Source organism: Vanrija albida, assembly GCF_041260175.1.
Source record: "Vanrija albida strain AlHP1 chromosome Unknown contig_5, whole genome shotgun sequence".
NCBI lineage: Eukaryota > Fungi > Basidiomycota > Tremellomycetes > Trichosporonales > Trichosporonaceae > Vanrija > Vanrija albida.
This window is the reverse complement of record NW_027191424.1, coordinates 1770071-1789148: the sequence shown is the minus strand read 5'-3', so window position 1 is coordinate 1789148 and position 19078 is coordinate 1770071. Positions and strand designations below refer to the sequence as shown.

The window sequence follows — 19078 nt, the reverse complement described above, 5'->3', positions numbered from 1 at the left end:
GGCGCGGTCACGCATATCGAGGGGGGGGATGGGGGTTACGGCCGCCGCCCTGGCACTCCCTGCGAGAGGAGTGCTTCAGCGAGGTTGTGCCAGCTGTGCTTTTGCCAGAAGGCCGCGCGGTCCTCGAGCCAGAGGCGCGTGAGGCGATTGAGCTGGTTCCAGGTGTGCACGTCGAGCGGGCGGACGAGGCGCTGGCCGGTCACGGCGCGGATGAGGGCCGCGTCCGCGCCGGAGGGGGGCGCGCCGAGGTCGGCGCAGCGGCGGCGGTTCCACGCGAGCAGGAAGAGGATGTAGGGTGGCACGACGTGCGGGGCGATGGGGACGTGGTAGCGGGCGGTGCGGTCCCGCAGGTCGGGGTAGATCCAGCCGCTGCCTGCGCCGTCGGCGTCCTCTGCGGCGGCGTGAGCGGCCTCCTCCCCCAAACGCACCCTCCATACTGCCGTCGGCGTACACCGTGACGATGGCGCCGACGGCGTCGCCGCGCCGCGCGTCGAGGCTGTGCCGTCAGCCCTCCCCCTCTCCCCCTCCTGCTCCCCCTCGCCTTCCCCCCGTACCCACCCCCAGTCCCGGTACGCCACCACGCCGCCGTCGTACTCGCTCCGCCAGGCGCCGCTGCGGTTCACGCCCGGCAGCGGGGCGGGGCGGAAGGTCGTGCGCGTGCGCGCTTGCTCGCGCGCGAGGCAGGGCGGGACGCCGGCGAGCGGGTCGGGCGGGGCGCGCACGTCTTGCACTTGCATCGTCGGGGCTACATGTAAAGCGAGGTACGATGCATAACGTTGTACAATGGCCTGCCTGGCCGGTCAGTGCTCCCCCATTGTTCGCGCTCCGCCGTCACCAACATGGCCAGTGCGCAACTCCAGCCCCGGGCGAGCCCACCTGCCGCGATGCTCTCCAGCGTCACCTTTGCATCTTCGCCACTAGCATATGTGTTCACTCCTGCAGGCCTAGGAAAAGAGTGGGCACCAACACATCTTGATGCAGGAACCTCGCGGGTTGCAGATGCACTCACGCCCCGGGTTGCACGTGCGGACGGCGTGCGGGACCCGGGCCGTCTGCCTGGGGTGCGGCCCACGGCGTCCGCTTTGAGCCTGGGGAGATTCCTCGCCCCCCGCATCGTCCACCGCGGACGACGCCGTCGTCGCCCAGTCGTCGGGGCCAGCTACAATGCGGTGGCGAGTGACGCCGGAAGCAGCCCCCGGCACACGGGCAAGCCGGCCGAACGAGTGCCTGCCCCAGAACGTTTCCGGGCTGGCAGCCCACTCGGCCCCGAGGCGGAGGAGGTCGGCGACGCTCGAAATCGGGGGATAGGTGTAGGGGCCCTTTGAACACAGCGCCTCGGACGGGTCGTCGTCGAACGTGTCGTGGCTGTCATCGTCGCGGAACGCGGCGTACCCGGGCATGGTGTGGGTCACCCTACAGCGGATCTCGTTCCAGTTCTTCAAGAAGCCGACGTAGCCCGGGGCCTCGAGGGGGGCGGGATGCACGTCCACGAACGTGATCCTGCGGTCTGGCCCGTGGGCAATGAGGCTCTGCGGCGCGGGCGGCGTGTCCTCGGAGGTGCGGTCTGAATCTGGCGTCAGCTAGGTGGTGTGCACTCGACAGCACGCTTGTAGATCTCGATGCTCTGGTCCTCGTACAGGGTGATGACGGCGCGGAGGACGCCGACAGCGCCGGGGTTGTCGCCACGGATGCCCCAGCTGGAGTGAGCGAGTTCCTGTCAGAGACTTACACCCATCGGCGGTATCTGATCCGACCGCTGGAGAAGTGGCAGTGGAGGTGGCCCTGGTGGGTGAGCACGGAAGCGGCGGCGCTGCTCACCTCAGAGCAGAACGTGGGGATGGTGGCGAGCGGTCCAGCGGCTGAGCGGCTGCCCAGGGCCTCCTGGTCGGCCATGCAGGGGGAGGACCTGAAGCTGGGCCGAGGGATCCAGATTCGTGGGACCATGGTGACGAGGCTATGGTGTGTGTGGTGGTATGGGCAAGAGATTGATGGCGGGTTTAAAGGCCTGCTGCGGGTGCTTTGCCGAAGACACAGGCTGGAGGTCACCTCAAAGTACAATGGGTGGTATGCATTTCCAGAATGTGCGACAGAGGCAGTATTGAGACTAGGGGGAGGAGGCCGTGGAGGATGTGCGTTTCGAGAGCATATGGGTCGATGTCGTTGTCCTGTCGGAGAGTGCCACATGCCACCTATGATCGCTGTCACACAATGAGCGCTGATCCCCTAGGGGACTATCAGCACTGTATAATTACTTCACGCACTAATCATCTTGTATGTTGGGGCAAATTTCGGACATGCGAGATGCAAGGGAGCGGCGGAAGGGTAGGTCAGGCAACAAATGCCGAATAATCAGACTAAATCGCAATTCCCCACCGCCCCCGGTCCCTCGTCGTCAGCGACTGACCTTGTCGGCCCCTCTGAACATAGCATACACTATACGTCTGCATTCGGGCCTTATGATCTGCTGTCACTTCTATGAATAGTACATACATGAACCGCCGGCCAGACCGGCTGACAGGGAAGAGGACGCGGGGGTACCAGTGGCCCTGCTCGTGACCACTAGTGGTAGGGGAACCCCCTCCCCTGGCCATGGAGCATATCCTGGAGTACGCGGAGCTCGTTGGTGAGCTCGGCCAGGACGACGGACGTGTCGCGGATTGTCTGGGCGCTGGGAGCCGCGGTCGACCGCACCGCGTTTGACAGGTCTCCAATCGCACCCCTAACGGAGGTCAGAGTGGCAATGAGGTGCCCAGTCGTAGAAGCGAGCGTGCTAGTGCTCTGCGTCGCCTGCTGGGCGGCCTCGTCGGCGGGGGCGTCCTCCTCCGTCACCATGATCGGGCTGCCCTCGGTGTCTTCCATGACGGGCGCGTCGTCGGCGTTCACTACGACAGGCGCGTCCATCTCCTCCTCCCACTCCTCCTCCGACTTCTCCTCCTCCTCTGCCGTGACAGGCACGATCTCCACCTCGGGGTGCGCAGCACCATTCTCGTCCTTGGCAGCCGGCTTGGCAGCCGGCTGCATGGCCGCCTCCCCCTCGCTGCTGGTGGCACTGGGAAGGACATATGAGTCGTCGCTGCCGGGGGCGCGACCCTCGCCCTCGTTGGCGTTGGGCTGCTCCGTGGTAGCACCGATGCCGAGTTTTTCGACGGTACCGGCAAGCTCATCCACCTCGGGCGACGCTGGCACCAGGGTGAAGGTGGTGGGCGACGGCGGGGGCGTCGGGTAGAAGTTGTCCCACCTGTACTTGAGCCAGAACGTCGTCGTGTTCGCGGCCCACTCCTCCGCGAGAGCCAGCAGATCCTCCACAGTGTCGATCTGGGGCCTGGTGACGGGCTCATAGTACACGACTGGGCTGCCCTGCGTGCGAGACCGGCCAGGCGTGCTGTTGGGAGTTCGAGTTTGCTCCTCGGGCTCGATGCCCAGAGCCCTGTGGCGCCTCTGGTTCCAGTCGAAGAGGAACATGACATAGCCCGGGAACGGGCTACGTTCGCCCAGGATGGCAGGCATCGACGGACCAAGGAACGGACCAAGGGACGGACCAAGGGACATGCGAGGAAAAGCTGCGAGTATTAGCCCCTCGCCCTTCCCCGAGTGTACTTGCACGCACTTGGATAGGAGTACCCGTCCCGGTAGTGGGTATACACGCTCAGAGGCTGCCAGCGGGGGCGGCTGGTGTCCCGGTCCCAACTGCGATAATTCAGTAAGGGAGCAAACCGCAACTCTCACTTGTAGTAGCGATATTTTGGTGCATCGGAGCTCCAAAAGTTGACGAGGAGGTTGCCCTGGTGTGATTAGCGAGCGGGCCTGCCAGGGTAGCCGAGCCAGTACTCACATACTTGTTGAAGCCGGGGATCTGCTCGAGGGGGTATACGGTGTAGGAAAGGGCCCAGCCCGAGTTACTGGGAGTTGGAGGGGGGTTTAGGAAGTTGAACCAATGGGGAGGGGTCGGGTTGGCCATGGTGGGGGTAGTGGTTTGGGAAAGAGAGGGTGGGTTGAGCAGTCTCGACCCATCCATACCTGGGCTTTTATCGTCGTCGACTCAGTGTGCAGAAGTCAACGGCGCGAGCACACAAAGCATTGCCTTCGGCCCAGAGAGGGGACGCACACTTGGTCACGCAAGGGGACACCCAAGCTGTCTCTGCGGTATTGTCGCGGAGGCGAGGGGCATGCCTTCCCCTCTCGCATGAAGGGGTACATCCTCGAAAGGGGTGGGGATGTGTGCAGACAATACTCAGAGCGGGAGCTCAGACCAAGGTCGGTGCGAGGTTCGAAGGGTGCCGCGGCATGCTGCTGTCCAATGCACCCTCCTCTCCATTGTCGCACGAGCCAGCAACGAGAGCCTCCGCCGCTGATCGCCGGATGTGCTTCCCTCAACATTGTCACGAGACTTGGGTGCGGTCAAGACAAGCCATTGGGCGTTCGGATGGGCAGGGGAAGGCGGCCGGTGGCGTGTTGGATGGTTTTGGTCTGGGGGAACTTCTTCCCCACGAAGTTGGTTGGCGCAGACACACTGCAACCCCTCGCGCCTGGAGGGGGCGTCACGACAGACGCCATCTACCACACCATTGTCTTGAGCGGACCGATTTACACGTCCACTCGTTCAGCAGCCTCTCCCATGGAAGATCGTCCACACTCGGACGAGGTCCGTTCGCGAAAGTGGCGCCACGTTGGCCCTGGTGCGAGTGAGTGCGGGTGCGAGCCAACCACAGGCCAAAAGGGAACTCAAGCTCGCGCTCTGCTCCTGCTCTACACTGTAAGGGAGTCGAACCCCTGCCGCGTCGATGGCAACGACGCATGATACCGTTTCACCAACAGTGTGTTGCGTGTTCTGCGGGTGCACAGCGGGGTGAAAAGGATGGATCGGGTGGTGAATATTTCCCGGCTCAAAGCCCTCTCTGCATTCTTTATAGACTATATGCATCCACTTTCCCCCCCAATTAGCGCCTGCTACGGCCGACCGAACTCGCGCACAAGCTCCAGAATGTCGTCCCCACTCATATGGATCGAGAACGCACCGTCCATGGCAACGTACTTGCGCCAGAACGCCGCTCTGTCCGCGCACGAGTGCCATGCGTGCGCGAGCATCAAGAGCTGCGGCCACCCCGCAAACTCGACCCTGCACCAGGGCCCAACGGTCGACACCTTAAGAGGCCAGCTGAGCGTGAGCCTCTTCCCGGTGCGGACCATGCGTTCCTCGTTCCACGCGAAGAGGAAGAGGACGTAGACCGGGGGCTGGGGCTGCACGGAATCGACGTAGGCCCACGCCTGTTGATCAATGTACACGAGCGCCTTGCCAGGGAATTGGTTGACTGGGTCAGCTGCCGCCGGAGGGGCACCCACAATCGCATCGATCGTCTGTCCTGTCCGCGTACGTCGTGAACACTGTGTCTGGCTTCCAGTTCCCCTCCCGCGCAAGGTCCGGGCTGGTGTCAGCGCGCTCGCGACAGGACGTACTCGAGGATCCAGTACCGCCCCGTAATTGTGTCGCTATGGAACTTTGTCATGAGGATGCCCTGGGGTCAGTGCGCGCACGCTGGGGGCTTACAAGCGGGTTGAAGGCTGGAAGCTCGAGCGCGCGGGGGTACAGCTGGCGGTTGGTGGCCCCGCGGTATGCCATGCTGGCGTGCTGCGGGCGATGGCTTGAAGGAGGCATGGTGAGTGCTTGTGTGAACCTTGTATGCGGCCACTGCCGGTCATGTTATACGCGTTGTCGCGCATGTCGCACCACTGGCACTGTTCACATGCTGCAATGGGGACGTTTCAGCTGGGTGAGAGTGCCACATCGAGCTGTTGTCGGTGGGTGATCACCGCCATCCATTGCGTGCCAGTGACGCCCACACCGCACCGTCCGACGAGTGCCAGTTGTTCATACAGTAGTGTACAGTGTCAAATCTTCAGGTGCCGCCTTATTCACCGTTGCGCGCTATTGCCACGCGTCGCCGGCACTGACACGCACCCACGGGGCCGTGTTATCCTCGTGCCAGTATCCCGCCATGGCGGTCCACCACGCCGCGGCAGTGGCGAGGGCGGAGAACACGCCGCCGGCTATCCGCGCGCCGTTGGCCTCGGTGAGGTGGAACACGGCGAGGGCAAGGAACGCGGCCGCGGTCGACGTCAGCACGGCGATCATGCCGACCGAGGAGCGCAGGCTGCCGAGGATGAAGAGGACAGTGATCATGGTCCAGCCGATGAAGTAGAGCCCGAGGGCTTCGCTGAACTCGGAGCTCATGGTGCCGTCTGCGAGCGTGTACGCAGACACGACGCCGAACGCTGGGGCGTCAGCGGTGAGCACGGAGGGAAACGTACCTGGGAGGTACATCGCGCCGTAGGACAGGCTGAAGGCGCCGTATGCGCCGAAGATGGTCGCCCTGGCGCGTCAGTGGGCTGCGGATCGGCCGGGGGTGCCGGCCGAGTGGTTGCCGGCCGGTGACCACCTCGCCACTCGGTGCCCTCCCTGAATGCACTCACATGTATGTGTTTCCGAGGGACATCTCCCACCAACCGCAGAGGCTGCGAGTGTCAGCTGGTGCATATGAGAGTTGGGCGCGGAGCTCCAATCCGCAGCGTGGCGGCAAGAGCCGTGGGCCTCCACTCACGTCTGTGAAATGCCGCCGAAGAGGACTATTCTGGGTCAGCACATGGATGCTAGCGCCGCGCGTCACCGCGCCCGATGGACGACGTACCAAGTACTCTGTGCCATGGTCAGCGGGTGCGGGGGGGTGTCAGAGTTCGGGAGGTGCGGGGTTGGTGGGTGGGGATGGGGGACGGTGACGGCCGCGGGCACTTACGGAACTGCCACATTGACCGAGTGGACGCCTCGGGCTGCGGTATCAGCGGATGTTTGGCGGGACGGCGTACCTCGCAGCGTAAAGGCCGAGAGGAGGAAGAAGCCGTAGCCGAAGGACATGAGCCCGAGCGGTGTGGGGTTTCCGTAGACGCGCTGGGCGTGAGCGGTGGCAGCGGGCATCGACCTACATGCTGAGGCGGGACGCCGGGCTGGGAGAAGTCGGCGGGGTGGCCCATCGGCGTGAGGATGCGCTCGATGCGCGGCTCGAATGGCGGGAGCGCCTCGAACTGTGGCAACCCCTTCTCGACATCGTCGTCGTAGTAGTAGAACGGGCGCGGGGTGGGCGCGAGGATGTCCTCGCAGCTGGAAGCGGGGGAGGCCATGGCGGAGGTGTGGGTGGGTGGTTTTGGTTGTGGGTCGGGTGGTGGTGGCGGCAGGGCGCAGCAATCAGTCGGCCTGTATATACTCGTGCCAAGGCGGTACGCGTGGGAGAGCTGATGAGCAGCCCGCGAGGAAGATATACGTGCATCGTCGCGGCGTGCGCAGCCGACCGGCCGAGGCGGGCGGGGTGGGCCCCGTCGCCGGGGTGTTGCCAGCAATGTGGCTTGGAAATAGACGCTACAAGCTCGGTTGTGCGCCTGCCCCGTCCACCCACCCCGCGTCATCGGTCAATACCAGATATGCATGCGTCTCAAATGTGTGCCGTGCTCTGAAATGCGCCCACGCGTGCACGTCGTCGCCTCGGCGGAGTGTGACTCTCCGACGCGGAACTCGTCCGGGTGGAGAGTCAGCTGCCGCCTCGTTGCCCGACCAGCGCGGAGGTGGGGGCGGGGGAGGGGAGGGGAGGGGATGGGAGGGGGGGCGGGTGGGGCCACCCGCGGGAGTGAATGCATGCATGCTCACACACTGTCGGCGGACCGACACCGGCGGGTCGACCGGCGGGTCGACGCCGGCGGGTTATCGCAAAGTGGGGGGTGGGGCCACGCCGCCGGCCGGCCGGGTTAGTCATGGTGGCGGGGGCGAGCGCGGCATGCACCGGTGAGCCTGGGCGGGCTGGATACTTGAAATTGGACAGCTCATTGTATTTCTGGACGAGCGAGTCAGCATATAGCGCACGTCAGCCAGCTGCTGACACACAGTGTGCGACGACAACGACGAGCGCGACTAACCTCTACTCGGTCAGTCAGTCGGGTCCCCCAGCCTCACTACGGCCGAGAGAAATGACCGACCGCGCGTCATCTGATCTGCCTGCACGCACGCACCGACGTCACGGCTCGACCAGTTCTCGGTCACGACTCGGTGTACGACAGCAGGCACACGTTTCCGCATTCCGAGGCTGCAGACACACTCGGCCGGCGCAGCGGAGATTGTGCCTTGGCTGCGGCCGGTGCCACGAGGCCACGGCGTGTATGTCACGGGGTGAGTTTGTTTGTTGGGTCGCCTCGCTCGCTCGTCCGACTGACTCGGGTGGCACTGCCGCCCCCGCGACTCGCCCCGAGCGCCCCTCACGCAGCGTGGCGTGGCCGTGACAGGTATATGTAAACGGCCAGGAGCAGCGAACCACCCACACCCTCCCGCCGTGTAATTGCGCCATAGCCACCAGCCACCGCCCAGCACACCGGCCCACGCGTCGCCGACGTCGCCACACGTGGCCACCCATCGCCACACGTCGCCAAACGCGTCAATGTTGCGTTGGGCGAACGTGACGCGGGGCGTGTTTTGTTCGACGGCGGCGTGTTTGCACGTTCCCGTGCCTGCTTCCGATTGCTCCCCTGCCGCCTTGGCAGGATACTGCTATTGATCAAGAGACGAAACCGCCGCCGACGTGACGTGCTGCGGCGTTCTATAAGCGAGAAAAAGTAAACAAGAGAAGAGGTAAACACGAGTGGCGATGGACCACGTTCGATGGGGTGGCGCTGGTCGCGACTGACATCGTATTACACCTGCCTTGTCCTCTCGAAGAACAGCTCACTGGGACCGTGCCACAAACACACCATGCATATTAATCAACAACCTAAGCGTCCAAAGACGAACTTCTGACCGCCCGACCGGGCTCTCTACCCCGCGCCTAGTCCTCCTTGGCGAGCGAGATGGGCGGGAGGCGGATAAAGTCGTAGGTCGTGTCGGGGGACCAGTAGCCCGCGAGGGCGGCCCAGAAGCCGCACCAGGCGGCGATGCAGGCCATGGCGCCGGAAGCGTACTGCGAGCCCTTTGTGCCGGTCATGTTGAAGATGGCGAGGCAGACGAAGGTGAGGGTCGTGAAGGTGAGAGTCGAGAGGATGGCGACCGACGAGCGGAACGACGCAAGGACGAAGAAGAAGCCGACAATCGCCCAGACGACAAAGAAGATGCCCATGGCCTGGTTGAACCCGTCGGTGAGCTTGCCGTCGGCGTCCTTGAAGGCGTCGAGCACGCCAAACGACGGGATGTAGATGGCGGCGTAGCACATGTTGAAGCCGCCAAACGTGCCGAAGATGGTGGCCGAGTACGTGTTGCCGATGAACATTTCAAACCAGCCCACAAAGGTCTGGGACACGCCTCCGAGCATCATGAGGACGGGGATGACGATGGCGGTAGACTGGACGTCGCGGGCTGACGGAGTATTAGCACTGTGCTGGTTCCACGTGTTGGCGACCTACCTCCGAGCACATACAACCCGACGAGGAAGAAGTCGACGGCGAACGTGATGAGACCCAGCGGGATCGGGTTGCCGTACTTCCTGTGCTCGACCGGGATACCGGGCTGCGAGTAGTCGACGGGGTGGCCGCCGGGGGTGATGTGCCGCTCGATGTGGCCGGCGGCGCCCTTCTCGGCGTCCCCGGCGCCGAGGTAGACGGGCGCGGACGAGTCAGATTCGCTCTGGTTGGGGGACATTGCGCTCGTTGCTAAGTGTGTGGGAGTGGGTAAGCAGGGGATCGAGGGCATGTTTACACCCTCGCCAGCTTTATACGTGAGCCGATACGCTCACCCGACGTGTGCCCCCTGGTAAATCTTTGTAAATCCCCCTCCCCTCCCCTCGTCGGCACCCCGGCTCGACCCCGAGCCCCGGCAGAGCCATTGCCGCAGGGGCGGGCACAGCGTCGAGCAGGAGCCGCAGATAATTTCGAACTTTTGCCTTGCCTTGCCTTACCCATCACCCGAGCGAGCAGCAAAAGAACGGCTGGCGCGTCCTGCAGGGCGGGCGGGCATGCTGCCGCCGTTCGTCGTGAGGTGTTGGTTCGGGTCGCTGACCCGGGTGCGCCGTCATGGTATCGGAACGCAGCAGCCACAAACGAGGCGCTGCGTCGATACGGGGAAGCGTGGGGCCCGGGGCTGGAGCCGCACGACCCTTAGCCTCAGCCGCGCCAAGATATCGATCGCCGGCCGCACCCGACCTCCGCACATTCGTTTGTTTCAACGTTTGGTGCCGCTGGGATAGGTTGCCTGGGGGTGCTTGGGGCATTGGGGAGAGGCAGGGTGCGGCCGCGATGCAGGCCACGATGCAGGCCGCGATGCAGAGGAATGCAGAGATGTGAGCGAGGGATAACGGCTGGGAGTGCGCCTGCTCGCGCCTCCCTCGCCGTGAATAGCCAGTGGCTGTCTCTGGCCTCCCTGCCTGCTTGCGTGGCCTGGCTGAATCAGTTGCCCCCGCCCTCCCCACCTCACTGCCCGCCCCTGCCAACTTTGGCAAAACTCCCGCGACTGCAGTTCCGATACGCACCCGCAGCGTGCCTCTTGTCCCTCGCTCGTTGGTTACGACTAACCGGTTATCACCTCCGGGTGCGGGGCCGGCGGCTTGCCGGGCACAGACCCACCCACTATCTCCTGATCAGTGGGGCAGCCGCCATCCATTCCTCCCCCTTCGTCCCGGTCCTCTCGCCCGTTCACGACACCTTCCATGCCCTTCCAAGGCCAAGGAACAATAGCACGAGGCGCAGCACCATGCGTTGCAGGCACCGGGCAGTACAACATCATCTCGGGGCATTACAAGCTAGTCGAGTCATCCGCAGCGCAACCACGCCGCGCGATTCGCCCTCGAGTTTTTCCTCTTCTCCGTGTACGGTTGTCACCGCGTAACTCTGATGCCATCTGGCACACGCGGGCCGTGCCGCAGTGCCTCACTAGGCCGTCACCATTCCTCATCACACGGACCCTGTCACCCGAGCCACTGAGCTCGTCCCCGAGTCTCGCCCTCAAACCTGAGGAACAGGGATGCCCTGCGGAGCTTCTGGGTTTGCAATCGCGTTCCAGTAGAGCCTGGGCGTGTCAGCAGTCGCTATGCAACACCAACTCACAAAGTCTGAATCAATGGGTCGGTAATGGACATCTGGTCCTGGTTCGTAGGCTGGAAGGCCGGCTGTTCGAACCCAAGCATCATGCTCGTCGTGTCGTAGCCCTGCGTGGGCGGGTTGTACATCGAAACGCCGTTCGGGTCCATCTGCTGGCCCCACGACAGCTCCTGACTCATGTCGGAAGCGGCGGCGGGGTCGGGCGCCCTGTGGCGGTCAGTGGGGAACCAGTTATAGCGACGCCACACTTACGCCGAGCCTAGGAACATCTCGTACAGCGCACGGTCTCCAATGTCGCCGCCAGAGGCTGAGGTGGGTGTCGGGCCCGCAGAGTCCTTGAGCCTGTCGTGCAGACGTGCAAGTACCGGGAGGGCTCGCCGAGCAGTCCCAGAGTGCTCCGACATTTGCTTGATAATGTCAAACGACGCGTCAAAGTCGGCGCGCACTTCGTCGGCCATCATGCTTTGTGGCACGCGGCGGAGGACAGTGTACTGGATGATAGCCGCGGTGAATGCGTGGACTGGCCGTGTCAGCCAAACGCCTCAGCTTCACTGCTTACAAATAAAGTACCACCACCCGTACGCGGCCTGAGGGCAGCAGCGGAGCAACGATGCCATGAGGCGGGTGTGCTTGCGAGCCGAGGTCACACAGGTCGTAAACGACGCGGCGTACGGGCCCAGAAGCGGCTCGGACCCGCCCTGGACAGCCTTGAAGAACCATGGACGGTGGAGGACGAGCAGGCCCTTGTGGTAGAACATGGTGGCCGAGTGCTGCTGGGTGATGTACGTCGGTGACAGCTTCATTGTCGCTGGGTCGTAAAAGTCGGACCACTTGAGCCAGTTTGGTGCCTGTGCTTCTACTCGACGGAGCTCAGAGTCGAGCGTGACGACCACCGAGTAGTCTGGCAACTCTGAGCTCCCGAGATAGTCTGCAATGCGGAAGAAGGACTGGGCGAGCCTGTACTTGAAAGCGTGGAAGACGCCTTCCGAGGGCGTGACGCCACCGTCGGCGGGGTATGGCGGCGGGGGCACGTTAATGAGCTGGGCGGGGATGGCGTATGGGCGGCCGTAGTTGAGGCCGAGGAACATATCGTAGGTAACGCACTCCCACCAGAGGCGTGCACGATCCTCCTCCTGTTTGGCCGATAGGCCCCATGACGACGGATCGCGATGGAGGCCAATGGCACAGGCGATGCGTACGCACAGGCCAATTAGTGGCCACGCAGCCTTTGCTGAGAGTGCGTTGCCCAGCGTCAGGAGGTACGACACCATCATGTGCAGTGTCTCGACCGAGGAGAGCGTGTGGCGAACCATGAAATGACGCTCGGGCACGCAGAGCAGCGCCGAGGCGGCGTTAAAGAACGGCATCGACTGGGACATGGGCCCGTTTGTGAAGGTTATTGCCAGAGCGAAGACCATCAGGACCGTCGCCAGCCTGTGTGGTGGCACATGGTGAATGCGCTCGCTGATCGACCCGCCGCTGTAGATCAACTGGAGTGCCTCGCGCGCAGCGAGGCGGTCCAGGGGGCGGTACATCCACTCGACCTCGCGCTCTGCCCTGTCAGTGCCACTCTCGCCACCCCCACTCACCATACACATCGAGCAATTTGTACGCCTCATCGACTGTAGGGAACAGCTCGTGCACGTTGGCCAGTGCCGCGCGGTCAGAGGACATGAACGGGAACACGAGCGACGATGGTGTTGGCTGAGGTTGGCCGTCAGAGACATTCCGATCAGCGGAAAGTCTACGGCCGGCTCTACGGCGGCTTACTGCCACCGCACACCTGCCCGCAGCACACTTACCTCGTCGTCCTCAATGACAAACAGGGTGCCCGCCCCGCGGCCTAGGTACTTTGTGCCGTCCCTGCCCGACTCCATGATGCCCGAGCCCGGCACGGCGGTCGTGTCGAGCATGGTGTCGTCGCGCGCGTCGATGTTGTTGGGCAGGCCGTGTTCGGGTTCTGGCGACACTGCCGAAAACGGCGTGTACTCTCCGATGCCACCGGATTGCTGGGAGTGTCAGTTTGATAGATACCGGGCCGAGATTGTGCCAGACGATCGACACTGAGACGTACGAGGCTCGCGCGCGATGGCCCGGCGTCGGACTCGTGCCGGTCCGAAGAGGGGCTCGTCTGCTCGCTGGCTCCGAGCGGCTTGCCCTCGAGGTGGGCGAGTCGGGCTTTCAGCTCGCGATTTTCCTTCTGCAGCTGCAGAATTGTGGCCTGGGCTTTTGGCTGGCTGGAGGGTCAGCTGGTGTTATAAGGTGCCGACTCACCGCCCGGGCAGCGTGCCCAGCGGGCAGATCTTCTCACATCCTCGGCGCACACAGCTGGTGCACGGCCACGAGCGCGAGCACTGAGGAGGTCAGCTGCCCAGCTCGTCTTGTCCACCCACCTTGAGCTTGAGCCGCACACACTCCTTGCAGCTGGGCGGGCCGTTCTTCCAGTTGACCTTGGGCTTTGACGGGCCCTGGGACGCGGTGGACGATGGGTCAGAGTCCATGGCTGTGATACGGGGGTCGAGTTGGACTTGTCTCGTCGTCTCTTCGCCCGTGCTGTATATCTATCTCGCTGCGGCCGTCGTTGTCGTCGTCGCGTTCGAGTTTGCCGTCGATGGAGTTGACCTTTTGGTGGTCAATCTCAAATCGGGCCGCCCGCGCGCCGTCATAGCCAAGCGGCCGCATGACGGCTGGGGCCGACGGAAGCAAAATATTTGACCTTTCGCAGGAACCGCCGCCGTATTCGGCCGTTGTACGACACCAGACTATTCTTCATGCAGCGCGCAGGTATTGGGGGGGGGGGGGGGCAGCACGCCGTGCATGACGCCGAGGCCGAAGAATATGGGGTTGGGACGGGGGCGGGCGTTGTTGGCAGCGGCGTGGTTGGACGAGGGCACGGCCGACGAGCAAGCCGCCACCGGCTTCGGCCCGTCAGTGTCAGTCTTCGGCAGCGCACAGTGGGCGTGCCACTGCGGCCTTGGCCCTGCTGTTGATGTCGTAGGTGCATGGAGGTGTTGCTCTGGTATCAGCTTGCGCGAAGGCAAGCGTACTCAAGTTGCGTGAGCCACGATCGCCACGAGCTGTTCCAAGGATTCGGAATCAGCAGAGCCCGTCGTAGCGGCCGAGATGTGGCCAGCAGCTTCTACCGATTGATAAGCTGAAGCATGAGCGTGTCACAGGCACTCACACGCACGCCTCTGCTCATTTGAGATGCTTTTGTTTGTTTGAGATGGTATCGGGACGCGAAGCGAGTCCGACCGGAGAGTGGGACCGCGTGGCTCCTATCACCGGAGTGTGGCGAGTGCGTGGGTCTCTGGGGGGTGGGTTCTTCGTCCAGCCACAAAGACTGAGCCCGCTACGCAGTGGCTCGCTCGGCGCTCTCGCTGGGCCTCGTGGCCGCGGCTGCCGTCGTCGTCACCGGCGCCCTTGTCATGCTGCTCGCGCGGTGTCCGACATCTCGCTGTCCCCAGACGCCGGTTCACGACGGCCGCCACCACTCTCCCATTCCAGGCATGACGTCATCCGGCGTCCGCATCAACCATCTAACCCAACGCGTCCATCCATCCGTTCGACTTCTCGACGCGTCGCAACACCCATTCCCCGTCTACAAACGTGCGCGCGCCACACCGAACCCGACAGCGCCGAGGCCGGGGCGCCCTCGCGACGCATATAAGCGTGCTCGCGGCCGCGGTGGCAGCGAGCCCAGCCACGGCCCTCCAGCTCCCCCAGCTCCCCCTCAACATCATGGCTCCGCTCCGCTCCATTCTCGCCGGCACCGTTGGCGTGTCCCTCGCGACGACCGCCGCCGCATTCAACATCACGCACTACCCGCCTGGTACGTCTCCTCACTGCCGTGGCTAACCTCGCAGCTGCCGACTCGTGGTACAACCTCACGTGGGCGCTCAACGGCACCGGCTCGCCCGGCATCTACTCGGGCAGCGCGACCCCGGACGCGCAGTACGGCGTGTACAACTGTGAGCTGCGGCGCGGTGATTGCAAGCTGACGCCCAGGGTGTAACGTGGGTTGCTGCGGGACTTGCTGCGGGACTGAGCGGACGCCGATGACTTAACGGCGACGCGCTGACGCGCCTTCCCCCCAGATGCCGCACGTGCGCAAGGCCGAGTACAAGCTTCCTCCCTGCGACTACGAGCTCAAGTACGTCGAGGTGATCCAGCGGCACCACAAGCGGACGCCGTACGCGTCCAACACGTTCTTCAAGGAGGATGTGAAGGTGGGTGTGGCGCCATTCCCCGTCGGCAGCCGCTGACCCAGACGCCCAGTGGGACTGCTCTAACGAAGGGCCGTACGCGTACGCGCGCGCCGACGACTTTGACACGACGCCCGTGTCGTGGCAGGCGCAGACGGGCACGCTGAACCCGTTCGAGGCGGCCGTCGGGCCGGGGTTCGTCGGCTCGACCTGCCAGTTTCCCGCCATTACGAGGTGGGTGTGGCCCCCCTGAGCTCGTGAACGAGCTCACGCCCCAGCGAGGGCCTCGACGACGCGCGCACGCACGGCGCGGATCTGTACGGCGTGTACCACGACCTCCTCGGCTTCCTCCCGGACCCGTCCGACCGCGGGGCCTACGCCTTCCGCGTGACTAACAACGTGATCACGTCGCAGACTCTCAGCGGCTTCGTCGCCGGCCTGTTCCCCAAGCAGAAGGCGTACGCGGCCTGGATCCAGCGTGGCGCGTTCGACTCGCTCGAGCCGGCCTTCTGTGAGTTTTGGTATCCCGCACGCTGACCCCAGCCTGCCCGCTCCAGGGGCAAGTCAACTCGGCGTACGAGGGCTCGAACCCAGACTGGACGGCGCACCTTACCGCCTCGGCCGACCTGCGCGCGCGCTTCAACGCCGTGTCCGGCATCAGCGCGGACGACGGCGGGGGTTGGCACACGTCCTGGGACCAGTGCGTCTGCCTCATCCGCTAGCGCTAACCCCAGCCCGTACGACAACCTCTCGGCAAAGCAGTGCCACGGCAAGCCGCTCCCCTGCAGCGTGAACGCCACGGCCGTGTGCGTGTCCGAGGCGGACGCCGACGCGATCTACAGGCTCGGAAACTGGGAGTACGCGTACCGCTGGAGGGGCGCCACCAACAGCACGCTGTACAGCGCGCTCAAGATGGGCGCGTGGTTCCGCGAGCTCGTCGGGCACATGGACGGTGCGGTAAGCGGGGAGAATAAGATCAAGTACCTGCACAAGTAAGTCGGCGGAGGGGGTAGGCCACTGACGCCAGCTTCGCGCACGACGGCTCCGTGTCCCCCGTGCTCGGCCTCCTCCAGATCGCGCACCCCGTCTGGCCGGGAATGGGCTCGGAGGTTGTGTTCGAGCTGTGGGAGAGCAGGCAGACGAGCACGCACGCCGTGCGCGTGCTCTGGGGTGGCCAGCCACTCGTCACGTCCACCCCGCTCGGTACGCTCGACATGGTCCCGTACGACCAGTTTGTCGCGTACCTCGACGCGACGATCCCGGCCGATCTTGTCGCCGCGTGCTACTCCCAGTCGTGAGTATGTGCAGCCGGCTCGTGTGTGTGTGTGTGCCAAAAATGGTAGAACTTCCGACCTTAAGAACCTAAGATTCAAATGCAGCGCGTGACGGCGAGTTAAGTGATGAGTGCCGAGTCAGACTTGCAGCAACACCCTCGCCTTGCCGCTCCGCGGTAAGACTCGGCCTTTTCTCTAACCTATCGCATTACTGCACTTCCTACGACTTAACTACACGGGCACTGCGCGGTTGTCACCCCCACAGCCTTTCACGGCCCATTTACAGACGGTTGACGTTCTGGAGGTCGGCGTTGGCCTCCTTAACACGCTCAACAAGGGTCTTCTCGCCCTCGCGGATCCAGACACGGGGGTCGTAGTACTTCTTGTTGGGCTTGTCGGCGCCCTCGGGGTTGCCGACCTGGGTGAGGAGGTAGTCCTTCTTCTTGAGGATGAAGTCGCGGACACCCGAGAGGTAGGCGAACTGGGTGTCGGTGTCGACGTTCATCTTGACGACACCGTTGTCAACGGCAGTCTTGATCTCCTCCTTGGTCGAGCCCGAGCCACCGTGGAAGACGAGGAAGCTGGGTAGTGTCAGCAGTGTAATCAAAGACACTAGGCAGAGTAATGTTGCACCAATATGACACCTCCTCGCCCACGACCCACGCCGGCACTCGTTTGCTACTCGAAGGAGCTAGCAAGGAGTAGTGACGCCCGCCAGCAGCGCTGGCGGCATTGAAGGGAAGGGCAAGCAGGCTCTAAATGTGGTGAAAGGAACGTTTCTATTCGCTATCCGGATCGCCGCAACAGTCTCATTGAGAGAGACGACGGCACTGTCTATTTGGGAAGCGGTGGGGGGAGGGATACACATCGATACGTACATGGGCTTGGAGCCAGACTTCTCCTGGAGCTCCTTGGCGGCGTAGGCCTGGTGCTTCTCGAGGAGCTCGGGCGAGAGCTTGACGTTTCCGGGCTTGTAGACACCGTGGACGTTGCCGAAGGCGGCGGCGATCGAGAAGTTGGGCGAGATGGGCTGGAGGGCCTGGTAGACGTCGTAGACGTCCTCGGGCTGGGTGTAGAGGGCCGAGTTGTCGACGCCAGTGTTGTCGACACCGTCCTCCTCACCACCGGTGATGCCAATCTCCATCTCGAGCCACTGGCCGATCTTGGCCATGCGGGTGAAGTACTTGACGCAGGTGGCAATGTTCTCCTCCTTGGACTCCTCCGAGAGGTCGAGCATGTGCGACGAGAAGAGGGGCTCTCCGTGCTCCTTGAAGTAGGCCTCGTCGGCCTCGAGCATGCCGTCGAACCAGGGGAGGAGCTTCTTGGCGCAGTGGTCGGTGTGGAGGACGACGGGGACACCGTAGGCGGGGGCAATGGCACGGATGAAGTGGGCGGCGGCGATCGAGCCGGCAACCGAACCCTCCTGGTCCTTGCCGTTGGAGAGGCCCTTGCCACCGAAGAAGTGGGCACCACCCTGCGAGACCTGGAGGATGACGGGCGACTTGATGTCGCGGGCGGCCTCGAGGACGGCGTTGACGGTCGACGACGAGGTGACGTTCTGGGGTGGGACATTAGCCACGGGTGAAACGTTTCCGAGCCGTCGGGTCGTATCGCGTCACGATAGCCGAACCGTCCGGCCGTTTCGCACAGTTACTCACAATGGCCTACACGTTTCGAGGTCAAGTCACAATCGCAACCGGCAAAGAAAACTCAGTCAGTACCGTCGTGATAGACACTGTGGTTGGCACATACAGGGATGGCGTACTGTGCGTTGTCAGTAAAGGTGTCTCGATAGCCGGTGCTGGTGTATCCGGAGCTCCGCCCAGCCAAGACTGAGCGTGTGTGTCCTCATCTCTCGCACTCAGGAGCAATGTTCAAAGGCGTCATCTCTCGCCCCGACTGCTCCTGGGGCCAGCGGGCGCTCGTATGCCCTTCGCTGGCCCGAGCGGAGTACTCTCGGAGTGCCTCCGAGGGCGGTTCGGAGCACACTGCGCCGGATACAACCAGACGAGCCCAACTCACCTTGTTCTCCTTGGCGTGCTCGAAGAGCTTGCGGACGTTGTCGCCGGTGATGACACCAGCCTGGGCGTGTTAGCTGGCGTGTCCCGTTTGCTCCACCTCTAGCCTGCCCGCCCGCCATCCCTATCGCCCACGGGGCGAGGAATGACGTCGTGGGCAGCGAGGGTGCCGCAGCAGGCAGCGTGGGATGGCTACGAGCTGGGAGTGATACTTACGGGGACGATCTGAGAGAGACCAGACATTGTTACTAGATTTAGGTGGATATGGGTTTTTTGGAAGAGAGAAGAGAGATTGAGAGAAGAGTAAAAGATGGAGAAAGGGTAGATGACTTGGTAGGCAGGAGTGGGAGTGGTCGTGGTGCCAGTAGAATGCGTTGGAATGGGTGCGCCAGCAGCCTGCCTTGTCGCCAGCCGCCCCTGGGCGCGATGGGGATTGGGGCGATGACGGACGACTGCCCCTGGGTGAATGCGGCAACGGAACCACTCGGCCAGTAAGCTGCCGCCCGGCGACGAGGTCCCTGAGTCT

The 19078-nt window shown here is 63.6% G+C and overlaps 8 protein-coding genes and 1 non-coding gene across 9 annotated transcripts; 1 reads left to right on the top strand and 8 right to left on the bottom strand.

Moving 5' to 3' along the window:
* Positions 1-35: 35 nt before the first annotated feature.
* Q8F55_006840 (uncharacterized protein) lies at positions 36-1944 on the bottom strand (the record flags this gene model as incomplete). Its single annotated transcript, XM_069355280.1, has 6 exons — positions 36-391; positions 429-496; positions 559-664; positions 1010-1570; positions 1606-1714; positions 1819-1944. 6 exons carry the CDS (start codon positions 1942-1944, stop codon positions 36-38), a joined length of 1326 nt encoding a protein of 441 aa, XP_069207351.1.
* A 615-nt stretch (positions 1945-2559) lies between these two features.
* On the bottom strand, positions 2560-3958 carry Q8F55_006839 (uncharacterized protein; the record flags this gene model as incomplete). Its single annotated transcript, XM_069355279.1, has 4 exons — positions 2560-3560; positions 3608-3687; positions 3727-3782; positions 3833-3958. 4 exons carry the CDS (start codon positions 3956-3958, stop codon positions 2560-2562), a joined length of 1263 nt encoding a protein of 420 aa, XP_069207350.1.
* Positions 3959-4747: 789 nt separating this feature from the next.
* Positions 4748-4818, bottom strand: Q8F55_006838. The gene has a single exon. It is a non-coding gene; the product is annotated as a tRNA-Gly (tRNA).
* A 129-nt stretch (positions 4819-4947) lies between these two features.
* Positions 4948-5653, bottom strand: Q8F55_006837 (uncharacterized protein; the record flags this gene model as incomplete). The annotated part of the gene is made up of 4 exons (XM_069355278.1): positions 4948-5309; positions 5341-5423; positions 5455-5513; positions 5546-5653. 4 exons carry the CDS (start codon positions 5651-5653, stop codon positions 4948-4950), a joined length of 612 nt encoding a protein of 203 aa, XP_069207349.1.
* Positions 5654-5923: 270 nt separating this feature from the next.
* On the bottom strand, positions 5924-7170 carry Q8F55_006836 (uncharacterized protein; the record flags this gene model as incomplete). The annotated part of the gene is made up of 8 exons (XM_069355277.1): positions 5924-6270; positions 6307-6368; positions 6469-6510; positions 6597-6621; positions 6684-6691; positions 6789-6822; positions 6859-6940; positions 6976-7170. 8 exons carry the CDS (start codon positions 7168-7170, stop codon positions 5924-5926), a joined length of 795 nt encoding a protein of 264 aa, XP_069207348.1.
* A 1685-nt stretch (positions 7171-8855) lies between these two features.
* Q8F55_006835 (uncharacterized protein) lies at positions 8856-9661 on the bottom strand (the record flags this gene model as incomplete). The annotated part of the gene is made up of 2 exons (XM_069355276.1): positions 8856-9379; positions 9427-9661. The coding sequence occupies 2 exons, from the start codon at positions 9659-9661 to the stop codon at positions 8856-8858; spliced, it is 759 nt and encodes a 252-aa protein (XP_069207347.1).
* Positions 9662-10959: 1298 nt separating this feature from the next.
* Q8F55_006834 (uncharacterized protein) lies at positions 10960-13556 on the bottom strand (the record flags this gene model as incomplete). Its single annotated transcript, XM_069355275.1, has 9 exons — positions 10960-11023; positions 11062-11262; positions 11308-11575; positions 11615-12607; positions 12645-12759; positions 12858-13064; positions 13130-13292; positions 13330-13409; positions 13449-13556. The coding sequence occupies 9 exons, from the start codon at positions 13554-13556 to the stop codon at positions 10960-10962; spliced, it is 2199 nt and encodes a 732-aa protein (XP_069207346.1).
* Positions 13557-14796: 1240 nt separating this feature from the next.
* On the top strand, positions 14797-16558 carry Q8F55_006833 (uncharacterized protein; the record flags this gene model as incomplete). Its single annotated transcript, XM_069355274.1, has 9 exons — positions 14797-14887; positions 14922-15026; positions 15064-15071; positions 15153-15284; positions 15334-15494; positions 15539-15771; positions 15804-15960; positions 15995-16252; positions 16288-16558. 9 exons carry the CDS (start codon positions 14797-14799, stop codon positions 16556-16558), a joined length of 1416 nt encoding a protein of 471 aa, XP_069207345.1.
* A 256-nt stretch (positions 16559-16814) lies between these two features.
* Positions 16815-18795, bottom strand: FBA1 (Fructose-bisphosphate aldolase 1; the record flags this gene model as incomplete). The annotated part of the gene is made up of 4 exons (XM_069355273.1): positions 16815-17115; positions 17413-18092; positions 18557-18616; positions 18769-18795. The coding sequence occupies 4 exons, from the start codon at positions 18793-18795 to the stop codon at positions 16815-16817; spliced, it is 1068 nt and encodes a 355-aa protein (XP_069207344.1).
* Positions 18796-19078: the final 283 nt, after the last annotated feature.